Source organism: Alosa alosa, chromosome 1 (genome assembly GCF_017589495.1).
Source record: "Alosa alosa isolate M-15738 ecotype Scorff River chromosome 1, AALO_Geno_1.1, whole genome shotgun sequence".
Taxonomy (NCBI): domain Eukaryota; kingdom Metazoa; phylum Chordata; class Actinopteri; order Clupeiformes; family Clupeidae; genus Alosa; species Alosa alosa.
Genome location: NC_063189.1, coordinates 39,841,694 through 39,856,664, shown reverse-complemented (window position 1 = coordinate 39,856,664; position 14,971 = coordinate 39,841,694). Strand labels below are relative to the sequence as shown.

The 14,971-nt window shown below is 46.3% G+C and overlaps 1 protein-coding gene across 4 annotated transcripts in view; it reads left to right on the top strand.

The window, feature by feature from the left end:
* Window positions 1-14,720, top strand: part of ankrd12 (ankyrin repeat domain 12) — a 52,167-nt gene extending 37,447 nt beyond the window's left edge. Inside the window, exons 3-13 of one of the 4 annotated variants that reach the window (XM_048249568.1) lie at window positions 1,484-1,634; window positions 2,706-2,777; window positions 3,485-3,658; window positions 4,211-4,417; window positions 6,058-6,200; window positions 6,335-6,482; window positions 6,753-11,458; window positions 11,746-11,844; window positions 12,095-12,238; window positions 12,476-12,571; window positions 12,929-14,720. In XM_048249568.1, coding sequence (XP_048105525.1) covers window positions 1,484-1,634; window positions 2,706-2,777; window positions 3,485-3,658; window positions 4,211-4,417; window positions 6,058-6,200; window positions 6,335-6,482; window positions 6,753-11,458; window positions 11,746-11,844; window positions 12,095-12,238; window positions 12,476-12,571; window positions 12,929-13,114 — 6,126 coding nt within the window. In that variant the 3' untranslated portion in view covers window positions 13,115-14,720. Of the gene's footprint in view, window positions 1-1,483; window positions 1,635-2,705; window positions 2,778-3,484; window positions 3,659-4,210; window positions 4,418-6,057; window positions 6,201-6,334; window positions 6,504-6,752; window positions 11,459-11,745; window positions 11,845-12,094; window positions 12,239-12,475; window positions 12,572-12,928 lie in introns of all 4 variants that reach the window. The other 3 variants (XM_048249558.1, XM_048249578.1, XM_048249588.1) reach the window with 3 other exon arrangements.
* The last annotated feature ends 251 nt before the right edge of the window (window positions 14,721-14,971 follow it).

The following is a 14,971-nucleotide window of genomic DNA, read 5'->3' as shown; positions in this document are numbered from 1 at the left end:
GGGCTAACTCCTTTCATTTCTGCTGCAACAGGTTGTGCGCAACAGAGTAGATGGACATAAGATACAGTCTGAAGAGTTGAAGCTTTATTCAGTTACCTGCAGTTGAAACTAAACCTTGAAAGTTTCCCTCACAAACTCTGATTTGGTCGCTATACTGTAGCTTATTCCAAGCTGAGCTGTTTATGAGCGTTTAGTCCTAAATGAAAACGATTCAAACTCTCTAGCCACTCACTCGCAATTCACTGACGTCAGGTTCACTTAAAGGAGCCACACATACTGTAGGGCTAGGCTACTGTTATGTTTTTGACTGCCGTACTATTGAGGACTATTATGAGTTCTGTCCATCATTTGGTGGTAGGTAAAATTACTGCAATAAAATTATGCTTATTAAATGCTTTCCCCAAATCACTTTTCACAAAATGTTTTTTGAGTAATTTTTGAGTAATATTATCGGTTATCGTATTGGTATCGGCCACAACAAACCAATAAATATCGGTTATCGTTATCGGCCCTAAAATTCCATATCGTGCATCTCTAATTTTTATTATTTCTCTTGCTGGTCTGATTTTTTTCTTAATGGTTTGGTCGTTTGTCCCTGCTGCACAAATACATTTTTAAACCATCATGGCGTGTGGCAAATAATCAAGATATAATACCTACCACCACTTCCTCCAAAATAGAACCTTTCAGCAACCTCACCCAACATCTGTTACCATGGTTACTTTCAGATGAAATTCATTCTGAAGGACACACAACAGAGATGTGCTCAGTGTGAGCCAATTATATCACTGGAAAGCAAGTTAATTAAGCTTTTAAATATGAACTTTTCTTCAAGGATTTTGGGGAGAAAATGTAAATCATAAGGAAGGGTGGTGTTTTAGTGGGCTAGCAAACCTGAATCAAGAGAAGGGAGAGGCTTGATTGGTGGAGATGAATGGCTTTATGACATTGCCCTTTGGCCAGAGGAAGCCAAGAGAAAGTAAACAGACCGTGGATGAGCGCGTTTCCTGCTTTTGTGCGGGCAAGGAGGGACTGATGCGGCCTTGGACTGGGTTGTTTCTGGCAGTATAGTTGTTAGCAGATGCTGTAGTCCAGAGCGACTTCTAGTGAATTTGGGATATCTTACAAGAGTCAGGAAGTTGATACAAACGGAACTCCCTTTCCCTGTGGTAGTAGCCTCTGCGGAAGGCATAGCCTACCATCCACTGCCTGCCTGTCATCTACTGTATGTCTGTGTGGCATCCCATAATACTTCGTAGTACCCCATAATGCAGTCACTGTTGTTTATGTCATCCCAAATCTGTGTGTCTGCTGATAACTGTCTAGTTTCATCTTCACATCTGGGCTGTTTGGATTTACTCACATCTCCTTTTCTCTCTCTCTCTCTCTCTCTCTCTCTCTCTCTCTCTGTCACCTGTCTTTTTTCCTACCTCTTGTTTTTGTTCCATACCACACATATGCCCCCCCCCCCCCCCCCTTTCAGAGTAAGGATAAGATCTCTCCATTCACCAAGACTCCTAAGCTGGACCGCAGTGAGTTTCTGGGGAAGGAGGCTAAATCCAAGTCTTCCATGAAGCGCAAGCTGTCCTTCACTGTAAGCCCACCCCGCAATCAGGAGAAGGACTCTGATACTGGTAAAAGACACACACACACACACATAAACACACACACACTCATTTCTAAAGCTCTGACATGAAGTCACCTCTGAAATCTGGTTACCCAGTGACACACACTCTAACAATTTTAGTCCACAGCTTTGGTGGTTGGTTGTGCCCCAGTTCACCTCCTGTGTCTAGCATTCCTGTGCCTGATCTAGGCTGCAGTGCTCTTCATGTCCCCCATGTGGTGCCTTGTGGAACTGCACTGAAATGAGCCCAAGTATTTATGTACATATTCCAGAACCTACTGAACACACAGCCCATCCCCTGGGCCTACTAGGCCTGCTACCACTTCTCCTGTGACACCATCAACCTCAGAAGATGAGGTCTGAGTGTTCTGGAATGAGTTTCTTTGTGATTTATTGAAAATGAAGCTGTTCACAAAGCAAACTAGCTTGTTACATTCTGCCACTGCAGAGCCCTGCATAGTCAGACTTCACTGCAGAGCCCTGCAAGTCAGACTCTGGCTCCGTGCACTGCACACCGCACCTCTGAATCTGTTCACCTGACAAAATTAATTGTAGTTTACTCCTAATTTCTCAAAATTGCACCCTTGAAATACTGAAATACTCTACGGACATATACATTATGCCCACAAACATAAAAGATGGTAACCATGATTCATACAAAGTTAATAGTGGATAAAAGTGGAGAGGCGGTATTCAAAGTGACAGAACAGCTTAGCAGGTGGTTTGTCCTAACATCCATCCAGCATGAGAGGGGAGACTGTTGCCGCCTTCTGAATTTTGAGCATATCTGAAGATGGGTAGTCTGTCTATCTGACTTGAGAAGGAGCTTTCCTGCTATCTGCGTGCGTGTGTGTGTCTGCGTGGATGTGGATGTGTGATCTCATGCCTCTTACAAAGTTGGTTTTGTGGACATGTAAAACCATTGCTCATGTAATTGCAGTTTCGAGTGGGCAAGCATGCACGAGTGTGTGTGAGAGAGAGTGAGAAAGGGAGTGCGTGTGTGTGTGTAACGCAGTGCTCTCTTCTGCCTCCTCTCCTCTGCTCTGTCCATCCCTCCATCTCTGCCCCTGTGCTGTAGATGACTCTGACCACGGCCAGTCGAGCGAAGTCTGGGGCGACTCTTTAGCGCCGCCCTGCAGGATCCACGCAGGTAACTGCTCCTCCAGCGGGACAGACAGACAGACAGACAGACAGACAAGCAAACCAAAACAAACACAAGTGCCACAAGGTTACCTGTGCGGTGCCTGGAGAGTTTCTTCGCAAGCATGTGCCCACCCCCACTCTCTTGCACTCAAGTGCACGCACACTTTAATTCGAGCAGTCACACTCGTACACCTGCGTGCATTCACACATGAGTGGCTGGCTTGAGCTGGAAATCTTTTTTTCTTCTGGATGCTTCCCTAGGTGCTGTTCAATGCCCTCTTTTGACACCGGCTGTCATTTCCGAACTTTTCCTCTTTTCCTCAATGTTGTGTGACTAGATAGTCTGTAGAATCCTTATTTTCTAGTCTTTTATACTGCTCGGTCTATTTTCATTTCTAACTTTTGTATTTTTTCCCCCCTTTATTAGCCGTCTGCGTTGCCATAGCGATACTCAACAAGGCTAGCTACTGCCTTTTCTATTTCTGGCAGCATATTCAGACAGATTCTCACACACACAGTCTTGCATGATGAATGACAATAGGTGAAGTACAATCATGGGTGTCCGTCGAGGGGAGGATTATCCAAGTGTTGCAGTAGTGTATATGTGTGCGTGTTTAGTTAGGTCATTGTAGGGTGTACAGAACTAGTGACTCATCTGTGTATTGGTGTCTTCTCTCCCTCCCTATGTTTCTCTCTCTCGCTCTCCTCCCTTAGAGAAAGATGGACCTGATAAGAAGAAGGTCAAGAAGGAGGCTGCTGGGAAGAAGTCCTCTTCCTCCTCCTCCTCCTCCTCCTCCACCCCAGTTAACATCCTGTTTGGCTACCCGCTATCTGAGCGCAAGCAGATGGCCCTGCTCATGCAGATGACGGCCAGGGACAACAGCCCAGGTACAATTATTTCCACACACACACACACACTATAACTACCTTTTGGAATTAACTCACTTCGAAGCAGCTCTGCTGATGTACAACATAACATCACTTCCTTTGATGAGGTATTGCTTATATGAAGCAGCCTGTGTTGCTGTTCATTCTATAGCCTGTGCATGTGCACACGTGCTGCAGTTTTTATTGACGTCAGAGCCTGCTCGTGTTCCTGCAGCAGAGTCTGAGTAAAGCCAGCGCTCCTGCCTGATCCCTGAGTCACTCTGTGTGTAAAAGGGAAGGTGGTGACTCACTGGTACTTTTTCTCCCTGTTCTCCCCTTCGGTCTCGCACTCATCGTGTCCTCCCCTTTCTCTCTTCTCTCTTTTTATCTCTTGTTCTGTCCCTTACTTTCTCTCGCGCTCTGAATCCTTGCTACTCTTTAAATCTCTCTACTCCCTACCTCTCCCCCCTCTCTGTCTCTGTCTGTCTCCCTTTCCTCCTACCTCTCTCTCTCTCCATCCCTCCTTCTCTGTGTTTCTCCTTCCCTCTTTTTGCTCCTCCCCCTCTCCCTCAGACTCAACGCCATCTCACCCATCCCAGACGCCGCCGGTGCAGAAGAAGCACACTGGCAGCAGCTCCACATCGCGGCAGAAGGACAAGGTGAACAAGCGCAACGAGCGAGGAGAAACGCCATTGCACATGGCCGCCATCCGTGGCGACGTTGCACAGGTGCGCCAGCTCATCAGCCTCGGGGCTGATGTCAACGTCAAGGACTTCGCAGGTGAGGACGCAGAAACACACATTCTCTCACACACACACATCTGCGTGCTCTCACATGTGGGTGGCTGGTATGAGCTGGAAATCGTTTGGGTGTCTCCTCTTTCACACCTTTTGTTGTGACGATGCACAAATACACACAGAAACAGACACCGACACATGCATGTACACATGCGCACACACACATGCAGAGACATGAACATACACATACATATTCACACAAACTCATACACACAACAAAGTAGTACTTTACATACAGGTATACACATGCATTGATACTGCGCAGTGTCATAATCGCACAGTCAGCATGACTTGGCACATTGTATGGTAGTGCCTGCTTGTTTTGCGATTGCATGGCATCTTGTTCTTCTGTGTGGCTGAGAATATGCACAATACAGGTCTGCAGAATTCCTCTCACTGGTGTGGTCTGTTGCCTTTGCTGTCTGCTGTGGTCAGTGAAAATGTTAACTGCAGATGTAGAGTAAGGATGCAGACAGACACTGTAGCGCATGGAGCATGCAGTCCTGCAATTTGCTGCGCAATTGATCAAGGAACCGCAGACCAACAGAAAAAGAAAACAAACGTTTCTGCATTCAGGAGGAAATGCATGCTAATTCAATGTCATTAGACATGGAGCCGTACAATTAAGTAGTGGTATGAGCGTTCATTCAATGCATGCATTCGCGCGACAGAAACCGAAACTACCCGATAACGTTGGTAGCAAAGCTCCGCTTCAACCTGTCGGAAGGCTGTTTTAAATATTTCACTGCATTTAATAAAACTACGTGGATTCTTGCAATTTCCATAGAAACAGAGCAGAGACTGTATATAATACACTGTCTAGCATTGAGTAGGCCTCTGAGTATAGTCAAATTTGAATATAACGTGGCCAAAAGATATTGTAGCCTTATTAGTCTTCCTATTAAAGATCTCCAGAGATTTACGCTTATCTGCTCCGCCGTTTACCATACACAAAAGTTGCATTCAAATTAAATTTCTTTAAAAAGCATGTATATTTTCTTCTCCATTTGCCTAAGTATTTCTCATGCAAGCATCATGCAACCATGCAAAAGCAATTAACTTAACTATTGTAATTATTATCTTACATTAGTAAAGCAGTCCTCTGATGTGCATGTTTTCACAACTTTAGCACTTTAAACATTGACTGCTTTGAAGTGAAAGTGCATGTATAATAATAATTGTGATAATGATAATCATCATGATAATTTGATGTGGGGGGGCTACGTGTAGGTGGGCCCTATGACCCCAAAGTCTGCCATGACCGGGCCTCAGGTCAAAGAAGTTTGAGAAAGGCTGGCATATAGAAATGTGGCATCGATTCTACCTCATAAATTGTTTTTAAATGTGGGCTATAGCCGTTTAAACATATTTTACCTGCGAAGCAGCAGCTTAGCCACATAACACGGATTCCTTTTTAGGTGTAAAAGTAAGAAACAAAATCCCAATGCATATTTCACGTCTTATCAAAAGCTGACGGCCGTTAAGTGACATTTCTGTTTTTATGGTGCTAATTTGGTCAGACTACCTTAGACTGCCTTGATTATTAAGTAAGGCTTAGTCCTGGATAGGAATGTAGAAGTGCGTATGATGGCTAACACTGATCATCTCACTCCTGACTGACAGGTTGGACTCCGCTCCATGAGGCGTGTAACCTTGGGTACTACGACGTGGCAAAGGTTCTGATCTCTGCGGGGGCGGAGGTCAACACGCAGGGCCTGGATGATGACACGCCTCTTCACGACGCCTCCAGCAGTGGACACAAAGATGTAAGTTTGCTGTTGCGTAATGTCCACTCTTGTAATCATGTGATGTGCATCATATAACATGAAATGTATAGGTTTATTTATTGATTTGATATTATTGTACTTACTACTACGCTTCGCTCTGTGTCTCTGAACAGATTGTGAAATTGCTGTTGCGGAACGGGGGCAACGCATTCCAGGCCAACAAGCGGGGCGAGCGGCCTGTAGATGTGGCCGACTCACAGGAGCTGGAACAGCTGCTGAAGGGGGAGGTGCAGCTGTCTGACCCCGAGGATAGCTCCTCCGGTAAGGGCTTGGAGCGCCCAGGTAAAGGGCACCCACTGTAGCTTTGTGTATTAGCTGCAAATGTGTTTGTGTTGAAACTCCATAACACCAGGTGAATCCTGGTGTTCGAATGTTCAGGCCAGGATGAAGTTATGGTTATGGCAGTGCCATAGTCCACAGTAGTTATGGTTATGGCAGTGCCATACCCCTGTTGCCTCACTAATTTGTCATACAAATTAGTGTCAGATCAGGAATGTTTCAGATGTTTGTTTTTTTTCTTTGTCACTCTAGACTCTGAAGACCCCCCTTCTGTTAACCCATCCAGTGTGGATGACAACATGGACGATTCTGATGGAGATAAGGACTCTGACAGCAAGCATGCATCAGGGATGACGGCAAAAGCTTCATCCTCCGTGTCTGGCCTTGACGAGTATGAGTTCAAAGATGAGGAAGAGGAAGAGGACCTGAGCAAAGCACTGAACGACAGGCATATCCTTCGTCGTGAACTGCGTCAGAAGGAGAAGGAGGAGAAGGAACGGAACCACTATGCGTCAAAGCAGGCCAGCAAGAGTGAAACTCCCAACGCCTCAACTAAGCCCAAGAAATCCAAAGCCTCCAGAGTCATCTACTGCACTTCTGATAGCTCCAGCGATGAGGGTGAAGCTCCTGCTGAGAGGAAGGGTTCTCCGACGCGATCAGGGTGTGTGGACGGACATAAAACAGAGAGTCGGTCAAAGAAAGACTCCCAAGGTGGGATCTCTATCTCAGACCAAAAGGACAAAGGAAAGGTGAAAAAGAAGAGCAAGAGCCAGAGTAAAAACAAGGAGAACCAAGAAGTCCGGGAGGACGGGAAGGAGAACAGCAAAGCCCTGCTTTTCTCCCCATCCACAACGTCAGAAAACTCTGACAAGGTCACGAGGGAGGAGGACTCCTTCAAAATGTCCTTCAGCCCAAAAGATGACTCCTCTGTCCACCTCTTCCATCTGTCTGCTGTGAAGTCACCTAAGCTCAACCACAGCCTGTCAGACAAGCAGCCCACTACTCCTCTCAAACAGGAGAACTCCAAGACTTGTGTGCCCATAGTAGGTGATGGACCTTGTCAAGTCGATGGTATCAAGTACAACCATTGCACGGATGGCGAGTACTGTTTAGAGAGCTCTAGCAGTAAGGGCTGCAAACACAAGGAAAAGAGCAAACATCACCAAAAGGACCTGGGACTGGAGGGAGACGACAGAAGCTCCAGCCCTTTCAAAGATGGCAGCTTGGGCAACAGCGTGGACGGTGCAGACATTGCATTGCGAAAGACTGACAAAGACGGGAAGGTTGTGAAGAAACACAAGCTCAAACACAAGGAGAAGGAAAAAGACAAGGAGAAATCTAGGAAGGAGTACGAAGCAGACAAGAACCGCCACCGGCCGAAAGAGAAGGATGGGAGGAAGGATGCTCAAAGAAACATGGAGTTTGACCGGGAGTTCTGGAAAGAAAACTTCTTCAAAAGTGACGAGAATGAAGAACTCATGTCCATGGGAAAGAACGCTGATTCCTCTCTGGGCAACTCTTTGCAAAAGGCCTCAGGTGGATCGCCTGTCAAAGAAGAGAGGGGGACGACAAAAGACAAGTATAGTAGCAGCAGCAGCAGTACTAGTAGTAGTGGCAGTAATAAAGACAGGCGACCAAAAGAAGAGCGAGAGAAGGACAAGTCTGTGAAGAGAGAGAAAAAGGACACCACCTGCAAAGAGGAAAGAGAGAAGGAAGGGAGAGATAAAGAAATAGAGGATTGTGTGCCAGATGTCGTGGGCTCAGTGCGGGTTCCAGAAGAATCTCAGCACAGCGTGAAAGAGGAGGTTGAGGACAAGCATGTCACTGACCCGGAACACCAGGATCCCTCAGAGAAAAGCTCCCGTGAGAAAGGAGATAAGAAGCTACCTTCAAAGGACAGAGAGGGAGAAAAGTCTGAGAAAAAACACACAGACAAGGAAAAGAAGATCAAAACCGAGCACTTCTCCGATAAATATGAACTGCAGAATTCCACTGATAAGTGGAAAGAGAGGGAAAAGACGTCAGGCAGCACCTCTCATTCACCCGGTGATAAAAACAAGGAAAGTGAAAAACTAAAATCCCTGTCAGCAGCCAAAAAGCATGAGGAAAACCGCAAGAGTAAGGATAAACCTGATCGGAAAGCTGAGAAGGATCGTTTTGAAAAGGAACATGCTGCTGGCGAGCACAGAGAAAGAGAAAAAATCAGTTCTGATAGGAAAGGCCGAGTTCCCGATAAAACAACAGACCATAACAAGATGGATCGAACAAAGGAGAAGGACAAGGAAAAAGAGAAGGATAAAGATCGGGATAGGAAAAAGGAAAAATCTAAAGAGAACTCCTCTTCTTCTAGCTCAAATCTTAAACTGCTTCTGGAAGACAAAAAGGGCTATGTGTCAGAGAGCAGCAAAACTGCCCAATCAAAGGTGAAGGAGGATGTTCCCAGGACACCAGAGAAGGATCGGGACAGACGGGAAAGAGAACGGGATTCTGATCGCCATCGAGATCGGGAAAGGCACAAGGACAAGGACCGCTCACTGCAGCAGGGCAAAGTAGTGAAGCCTAAGCCTAGTGAACCAGAGGCAGACAGGACCAAATCCAAAGCTTCACCGTCCTCTAGAGACGTCCGGCCCAAAGAGAAACGATTGGTCAATGACGACCTGATGCAGACAAGCTTTGAGCGAATGCTGAGTCTTAAGGACCAAGAGATCGAGCAGTGGCACCGAAAACACCTGGAGAAGATCAAGCAGAAGGAGCGGGAGAGGATGAAGCAGAGGCCTGGCTCAGACCTCAGCAAACAGAAAAGCAACAAAGACAAATCCAAAACCCCCTCCTCCTCCTCTACAGGCGACACCTGCCCAGGCAAGGAACTCTTGCGCTCCAAGAGCTCAGAGGCCTCTGAACCACATAGCCGGGACAAGCCCTTGAGGGATGCCACCAGTGGGAGAACAGTGTCACTTGATTCGAAGAACTTGTCTGCCTTCGGTAAGTTGGGCCCTGCCTTGGAGAACAGCCTTAGTCGATCCCCAAGACCAGAGAGCGAGCGTTCAGGTCACATGTCCCGGTCAGTGTCCATGGTCTCAGTGGCCAGTTCAGAGGACTCGTGCCATGCCACAATACTGACGCCCAGACCAGCTGAATATGACTCGGACCTCAACCTTGAAGCTTCAGACTCACAGCCACCCTTCCTCCAGTCTTCCCTCAATCTCCAGTCCTCCAGATCGCCTGTGGTCCACGAGAAAGACATCAACAGTCTTCCTGAAGCTCAGAGTAACAGGACGCCACTGTTGAGCCGTAATGTGTCTCCCTATTTAAAGGCCATTCTGGATGAGGATGCCAGGCCTGCGCCCACTGAGGGAAGAACTTTTGAGGAAACCCAGAGGACTGGATCGTCCCATTCCAGCGATGAAAAGTCAAGGGCCATGCTGCCAGAAACAAGTTCAGTACAAGTGCAGGATAATCAGAGCCAATCAGCACAGAGTCACCCCAGCTCTACAGCTGAGACTGAGAGTCTTAATAACCCAGAAGCTGAGGGAAGTGTGACGGGACCTCATTTAATACAAGGGCCAAACTCCAGAGATCCTGGGTGCAGTCAACAATCCAGCCTCTCCCAAGGAAGTTGTACTTTAGTTGCTCCCGTTGACCACCAAAAGCCTTCACTATCTGAATCTTTGTCAGGAAGTGATGTGCAGTGTCCACCACAAGAAAACCCATCTGGTCCTGATACGATAGAAAGCCCCAATAAGGACAGCAGGGATTTGTCTGTTACACTTGTGTCACGTGTATCAATGTCTCCTCTACCGTCTCCACAACAACACTCAACCAACACCAAAGCATCTTCACATTCAGTTAGTCAGCAGGACGCCACCATTGATACCATCATCGACCCCTCTCTAAGACCAGATGGCCCCTTGCCTACAAGTGTGGAGCCACAGGATAGAAGTATAGCAGAAACAGCAGATGTTCGATTGGAAGAAAAGGAGTCCACGTTGGGGGGTTCCAGAATGGAATGGATGAGCAGCCCAGCAACTCCTCTGAGCACACTCAAATCAAGCCCAGATACCAAAAGAAATGCAGAGACAAAAGATGCAGCACAGGCGATGGATGCAACAGACCCTGCTGCCACAAGGCCACAAACAGAAACCTTATCATCTAGCGATGCTCAGATACAAAAAACAGAACATGTTTCTCTCTCGTCGTCCTTACAGAAAGCCGAATCTCTGTGCCCAAGTCCTGCCCATGACCCCGAGGAGCCAATGGAAGTCACCACAGAAGCTCCAGACGGGAGCAGTGGTGTCGAGATGTTGGCAGAGAAGGCCAGTACATCGTGGGAGACAACCACTCAGCTCCCATCTACTTCTGAAACCAAACCGGAAGTTGCTGAGGAGAAAAACGATCAACCAGCCGCTGAGGATCAACCACCTTTAGAGTCTAGACCTATAGTTCCCCTCAATGAAGGTGAGAAGGGTCCAATCTCTGGTGCAACTAGCCAGTCAGACGGCAGCACAGAGATGGGGTTGTTGGAGGGCACCTCAGGAGGCTCTTCCCCACTATCGGTCACAACCTCGGAAAGGGATACTGATTCCTCTGGAGCCAAGGCTAAGGCTCGCCCCCTAGAGGATGAGGTGGACATTCAGGTCCATCACCCGAGGAAGAGGAAGATGCCTCGCGTGTCTCCTTCTACCCAGCCTGTCCTGACGGCCCAGCAGATGAAGGAGCGCACTCAGCAGTCCCTGGCCGCCATCGTGGACTCTCTGAAGCTGGAGGAGATCCAACCCTACCAGACAGAGCGGGCCAACCCTTACTACGAGTTCCTGCACATCCGCAAGAAGATCGAGGAGAAGCGTAAGGTGCTCTGCAGTGTGATTCCGCAGGCTCCTCAGTACTATGATGAGTACGTCACCTTCAACGGCTCATACCTGATTCATGGCAACCCACTCAGCAAGCTGTGCATACCAACCGTGAGTTCTCAGCATCATGTCTACAAACTAATTAACACTAAAATAAACTAAACTTTATAAACGTATCAGCCCATCTGCGTGCAATAGAAAAATGTGTTTTAGAAAAACGAGTGATAAGATAAATGATAGGGGATTCTGAAGAGATGATTTTCTTTTAATTTATATGAATTTTAAATTTAGACATATTAAAATTAGACAGATGATGGTAATTATACAATACTGTGGTTTGTCCCTTCGTAACTCATTTATTTATTGGTCTTGTTGATTTGTTTCTTTTTAAATGACAGATAACTCCCCCACCCTCGTTGCCTGAGCCCCTGAAGGAGATGTTCAAACAGCAGGAAGTTGTGCGGATGAAACTGAGGCTTCAGCACAGCATAGAACGGGTGAGCGAGACGGACATGACCTTGTTCTGAGGAGATTTTCTGAGATTCTCATTTTCAATTACCTTGCAGATGTATAATTTTTTTGTTGCACCACAATTCTGTTAGCATAGTGTGGCAAGGGTCAAGAATATGCTGCATGCAGAGAAAGGCCCTGTGGTCCCTTTGTTGTTTGCTCAAGTGTCTATAAGCTGCTGTTTGTCGTAACTAATTCTATTGTCCGATTTAAAAAATCCATATTTACTATTTACAGGAGAAGCTGATAGTCTCAAATGAGCAGGAAGTCCTGCGCGTCCACTACCGTGCTGCCAGAACACTAGCCAATCAGACACTTCCCTTCAGCGCCTGCACTGTCTTATTGGACGCTGAGGTCTACAACATGCCCCAGGAAGTCCAGGCAAGTGGCATGAAGCTACTACACCACTTATCGCTGCACTGTTGTTGATGGGGAAAGTACTTTATGGAGAGGGACTGCCTATATATTTTAGACCAGTTAATTTTCAGGTAACTTGGCTAATAAGATAACTCATAAGAGAGGTTGATCGCTAATGGGAAGGTTATAAACCTGACTTATAGACCTATTATTATCCTTTTGAAAAAGGTGGTATGCTGAGTTGTTTGGGTTTGTGTGCAGGGGGAAGATGGGAAGACTTCTGTCAGAGATCGCTTCAATGCCAGACAGTTCATGTCCTGGCTGCAGGATGTTGATGACAAGTTTGACAAACTTAAGGTAGGTCTGACGGGAAGGACTGGCAGAAATGTTTAATTTTTTCCATTTTGAAACTTGTGTGTTTTCCATGATAAAGATAAACTTGTAAATGTGTAAAATTACATTTCTGATCTTTCACATGCAGCACCCTAGCATATGTTTTTTTTTTTTTTTTTAATTTTATAATATTGCCCTCTTTTATCCCTTCTGTCCTGTTATCTATTCCTGTCCTCCATCTCTCCCTCTCCTTTTCCCTCTCTCCCTCCCTGTCCTTCATCTCTCCTTCCCCCTTGCTCTCTCCCCTTCCCTCTTCCTCCATCTTCCCTTTCCCTCTCTCCTTCCCTCCCTATTTCTTTCTTTCCCTCACTCCTTTCACAGACGTGTCTCTTGATGCGCCAGCAACACGAGGCGGCTGCTCTGAACGCGGTGCAGCGTTTGGAGTGGCAGCTGAAGCTGCAGGAGCTCGACCCAGCCACCTACAAGTCCACCAGCATATTCGAGATCTCCGAGTTCTACATCCCCTTGGTGGAGGTTAACGATGACTTTGACCTCACCCCCATATGACCTCCCCCACCACACCACCATAGCGACCCTTAAGACTCGACACCCGAGCCCACGAGGACGGAACAGGGAATGTTCATGCCGCCTAGCCTCGGAGCCGACGGCTGTTCCCACGGTAGTCTGGCCTCACAGCGAACATGAAGCACTTAGTTGGAGGAGCTGGTGTGTTTGTGTGTGTGTGTGTGTGTGTGTGTGCGTGCGCCCGCGTGTTTGAATGTTTGTGTGTATGAGTGGGTGAGCGTGTCTGCGCTGCGCACAGTAATGACGTCATCCTGTGACCTGTTGCTCCTGAGCTCTTACATGCCCTAAATAAACAAACAAACAAGCAAGCGCGTGTGAAGAGGCACGTGAGTGGTGGTCGGTTCCCCTCTGGCCCGAGCACCTTTACTGGGCCCAAACACAGGCTCCTGGTCCAGATGCACTTGTGTCCCCTGCCAGGCCTGGTCCAACCACGGAGGTCCTGCGGTCTGGCCCACCGCCACACTCTGCACTTGTTCTCGGTCCATGAGGGGTTGCCGCAGGACCGGGTCTGACCTTATTGCACTTAAAAGACCCTTCTCAACCCTCCAGAGCAGATAATGGATCACCCCAGCACCGAATCAAACTCAGCCCTATCCCTCCCACACACAAACTGGCTCGTTGTCAGCCGAGATGGATGGAGGGAGGGAAAGGAGAAAGAGAGATGTCCCTTTTCACTTCACTCTTACCAGAGGACTTGAGAGGTTTTCAAACCGAATATCTATACACATGTACAGACTGTGCTCCAGCATCTGTTCCTTTTGTTTTTGTTTTTAACTTATTTTATACGTACTGATTGTGCATTTGTACATAGCAGTGTAATTATTGTTTTGATTATTTTTTTTTTTTTCAACTTGTAAAAAAAAGTACATTTTAAAAAAGGACATTCAATCTAAGGAACTGAAATTGAAACAAAAAAGGAAAAATTTCAAGCGATTGATCCTTTCTTGATTGTAAAACTTCTAATGTTTCTGTCTGTTTAATGGACCAGAGTTTGGTTTATTTTTTATTTTTAATATATATCTATATATTGGTCGTCTCCTCTGTCGTTGTTTGATGTCGCTTAACTCTTAAGCATGTGCGTGTTCTTTGGAATTTTTTTGTTGTTGATTTCCTTCTCTCTTGTTTTCTTACGCATTTCTTCCTGACTGTTTCTCCTTGTGGGGGTTGTCATCACAGCAGCTGTTCTTAGACTTGTGATGTCGATGCTGTGCATGCGTTCGTTCTTTTTTCTGTGGACTCTAGTGAGGTGAACCGCAGTGGTCCCTGCTTTTTCCCCCACCCTGCGCCATCGTCGTGTCTCCTAGCAACAGCTCACCTCCCCATGTATCGTCTTTGTCTCGCGCACATTGAGGAACTTTAAAAGAAGAGAAATAAGGGTTTCGTCACGTGGCTTCTCTTTAGAGGAAAAAAAAATAAACCTTACTTTTACAGTTTCAATGTGATATCACAGCAAAACCTATTTTTACAACATAATGCCTTTTGAACGATGGTTCTAAAAATATGTCTATTTTAATATTTACTTGTTACATGACCTGTAAATAGCTGTAATATATATAATTGAATAAATTTTATTGGTTGTGAAATTAAAGTTTGCTTCATGTGTTTTTCCTTCTACCTACACTACAGCTAAATCATTTATTCGAATGAAGGCAATTCAGTTTGTGTTTCATCATGATTGTTACACTGGCAATAATGATTATTACATTGCCAAATTAACAGTAACATGATTGACTCATAAACCTAGGATTTCTGTCCAGAAGGTGGCAGTATTTACAAATGACATGTCACGACCTACAGTAAAAAGGTCCTCGGAATGTGTATGGGCATTTCTATCTAGAA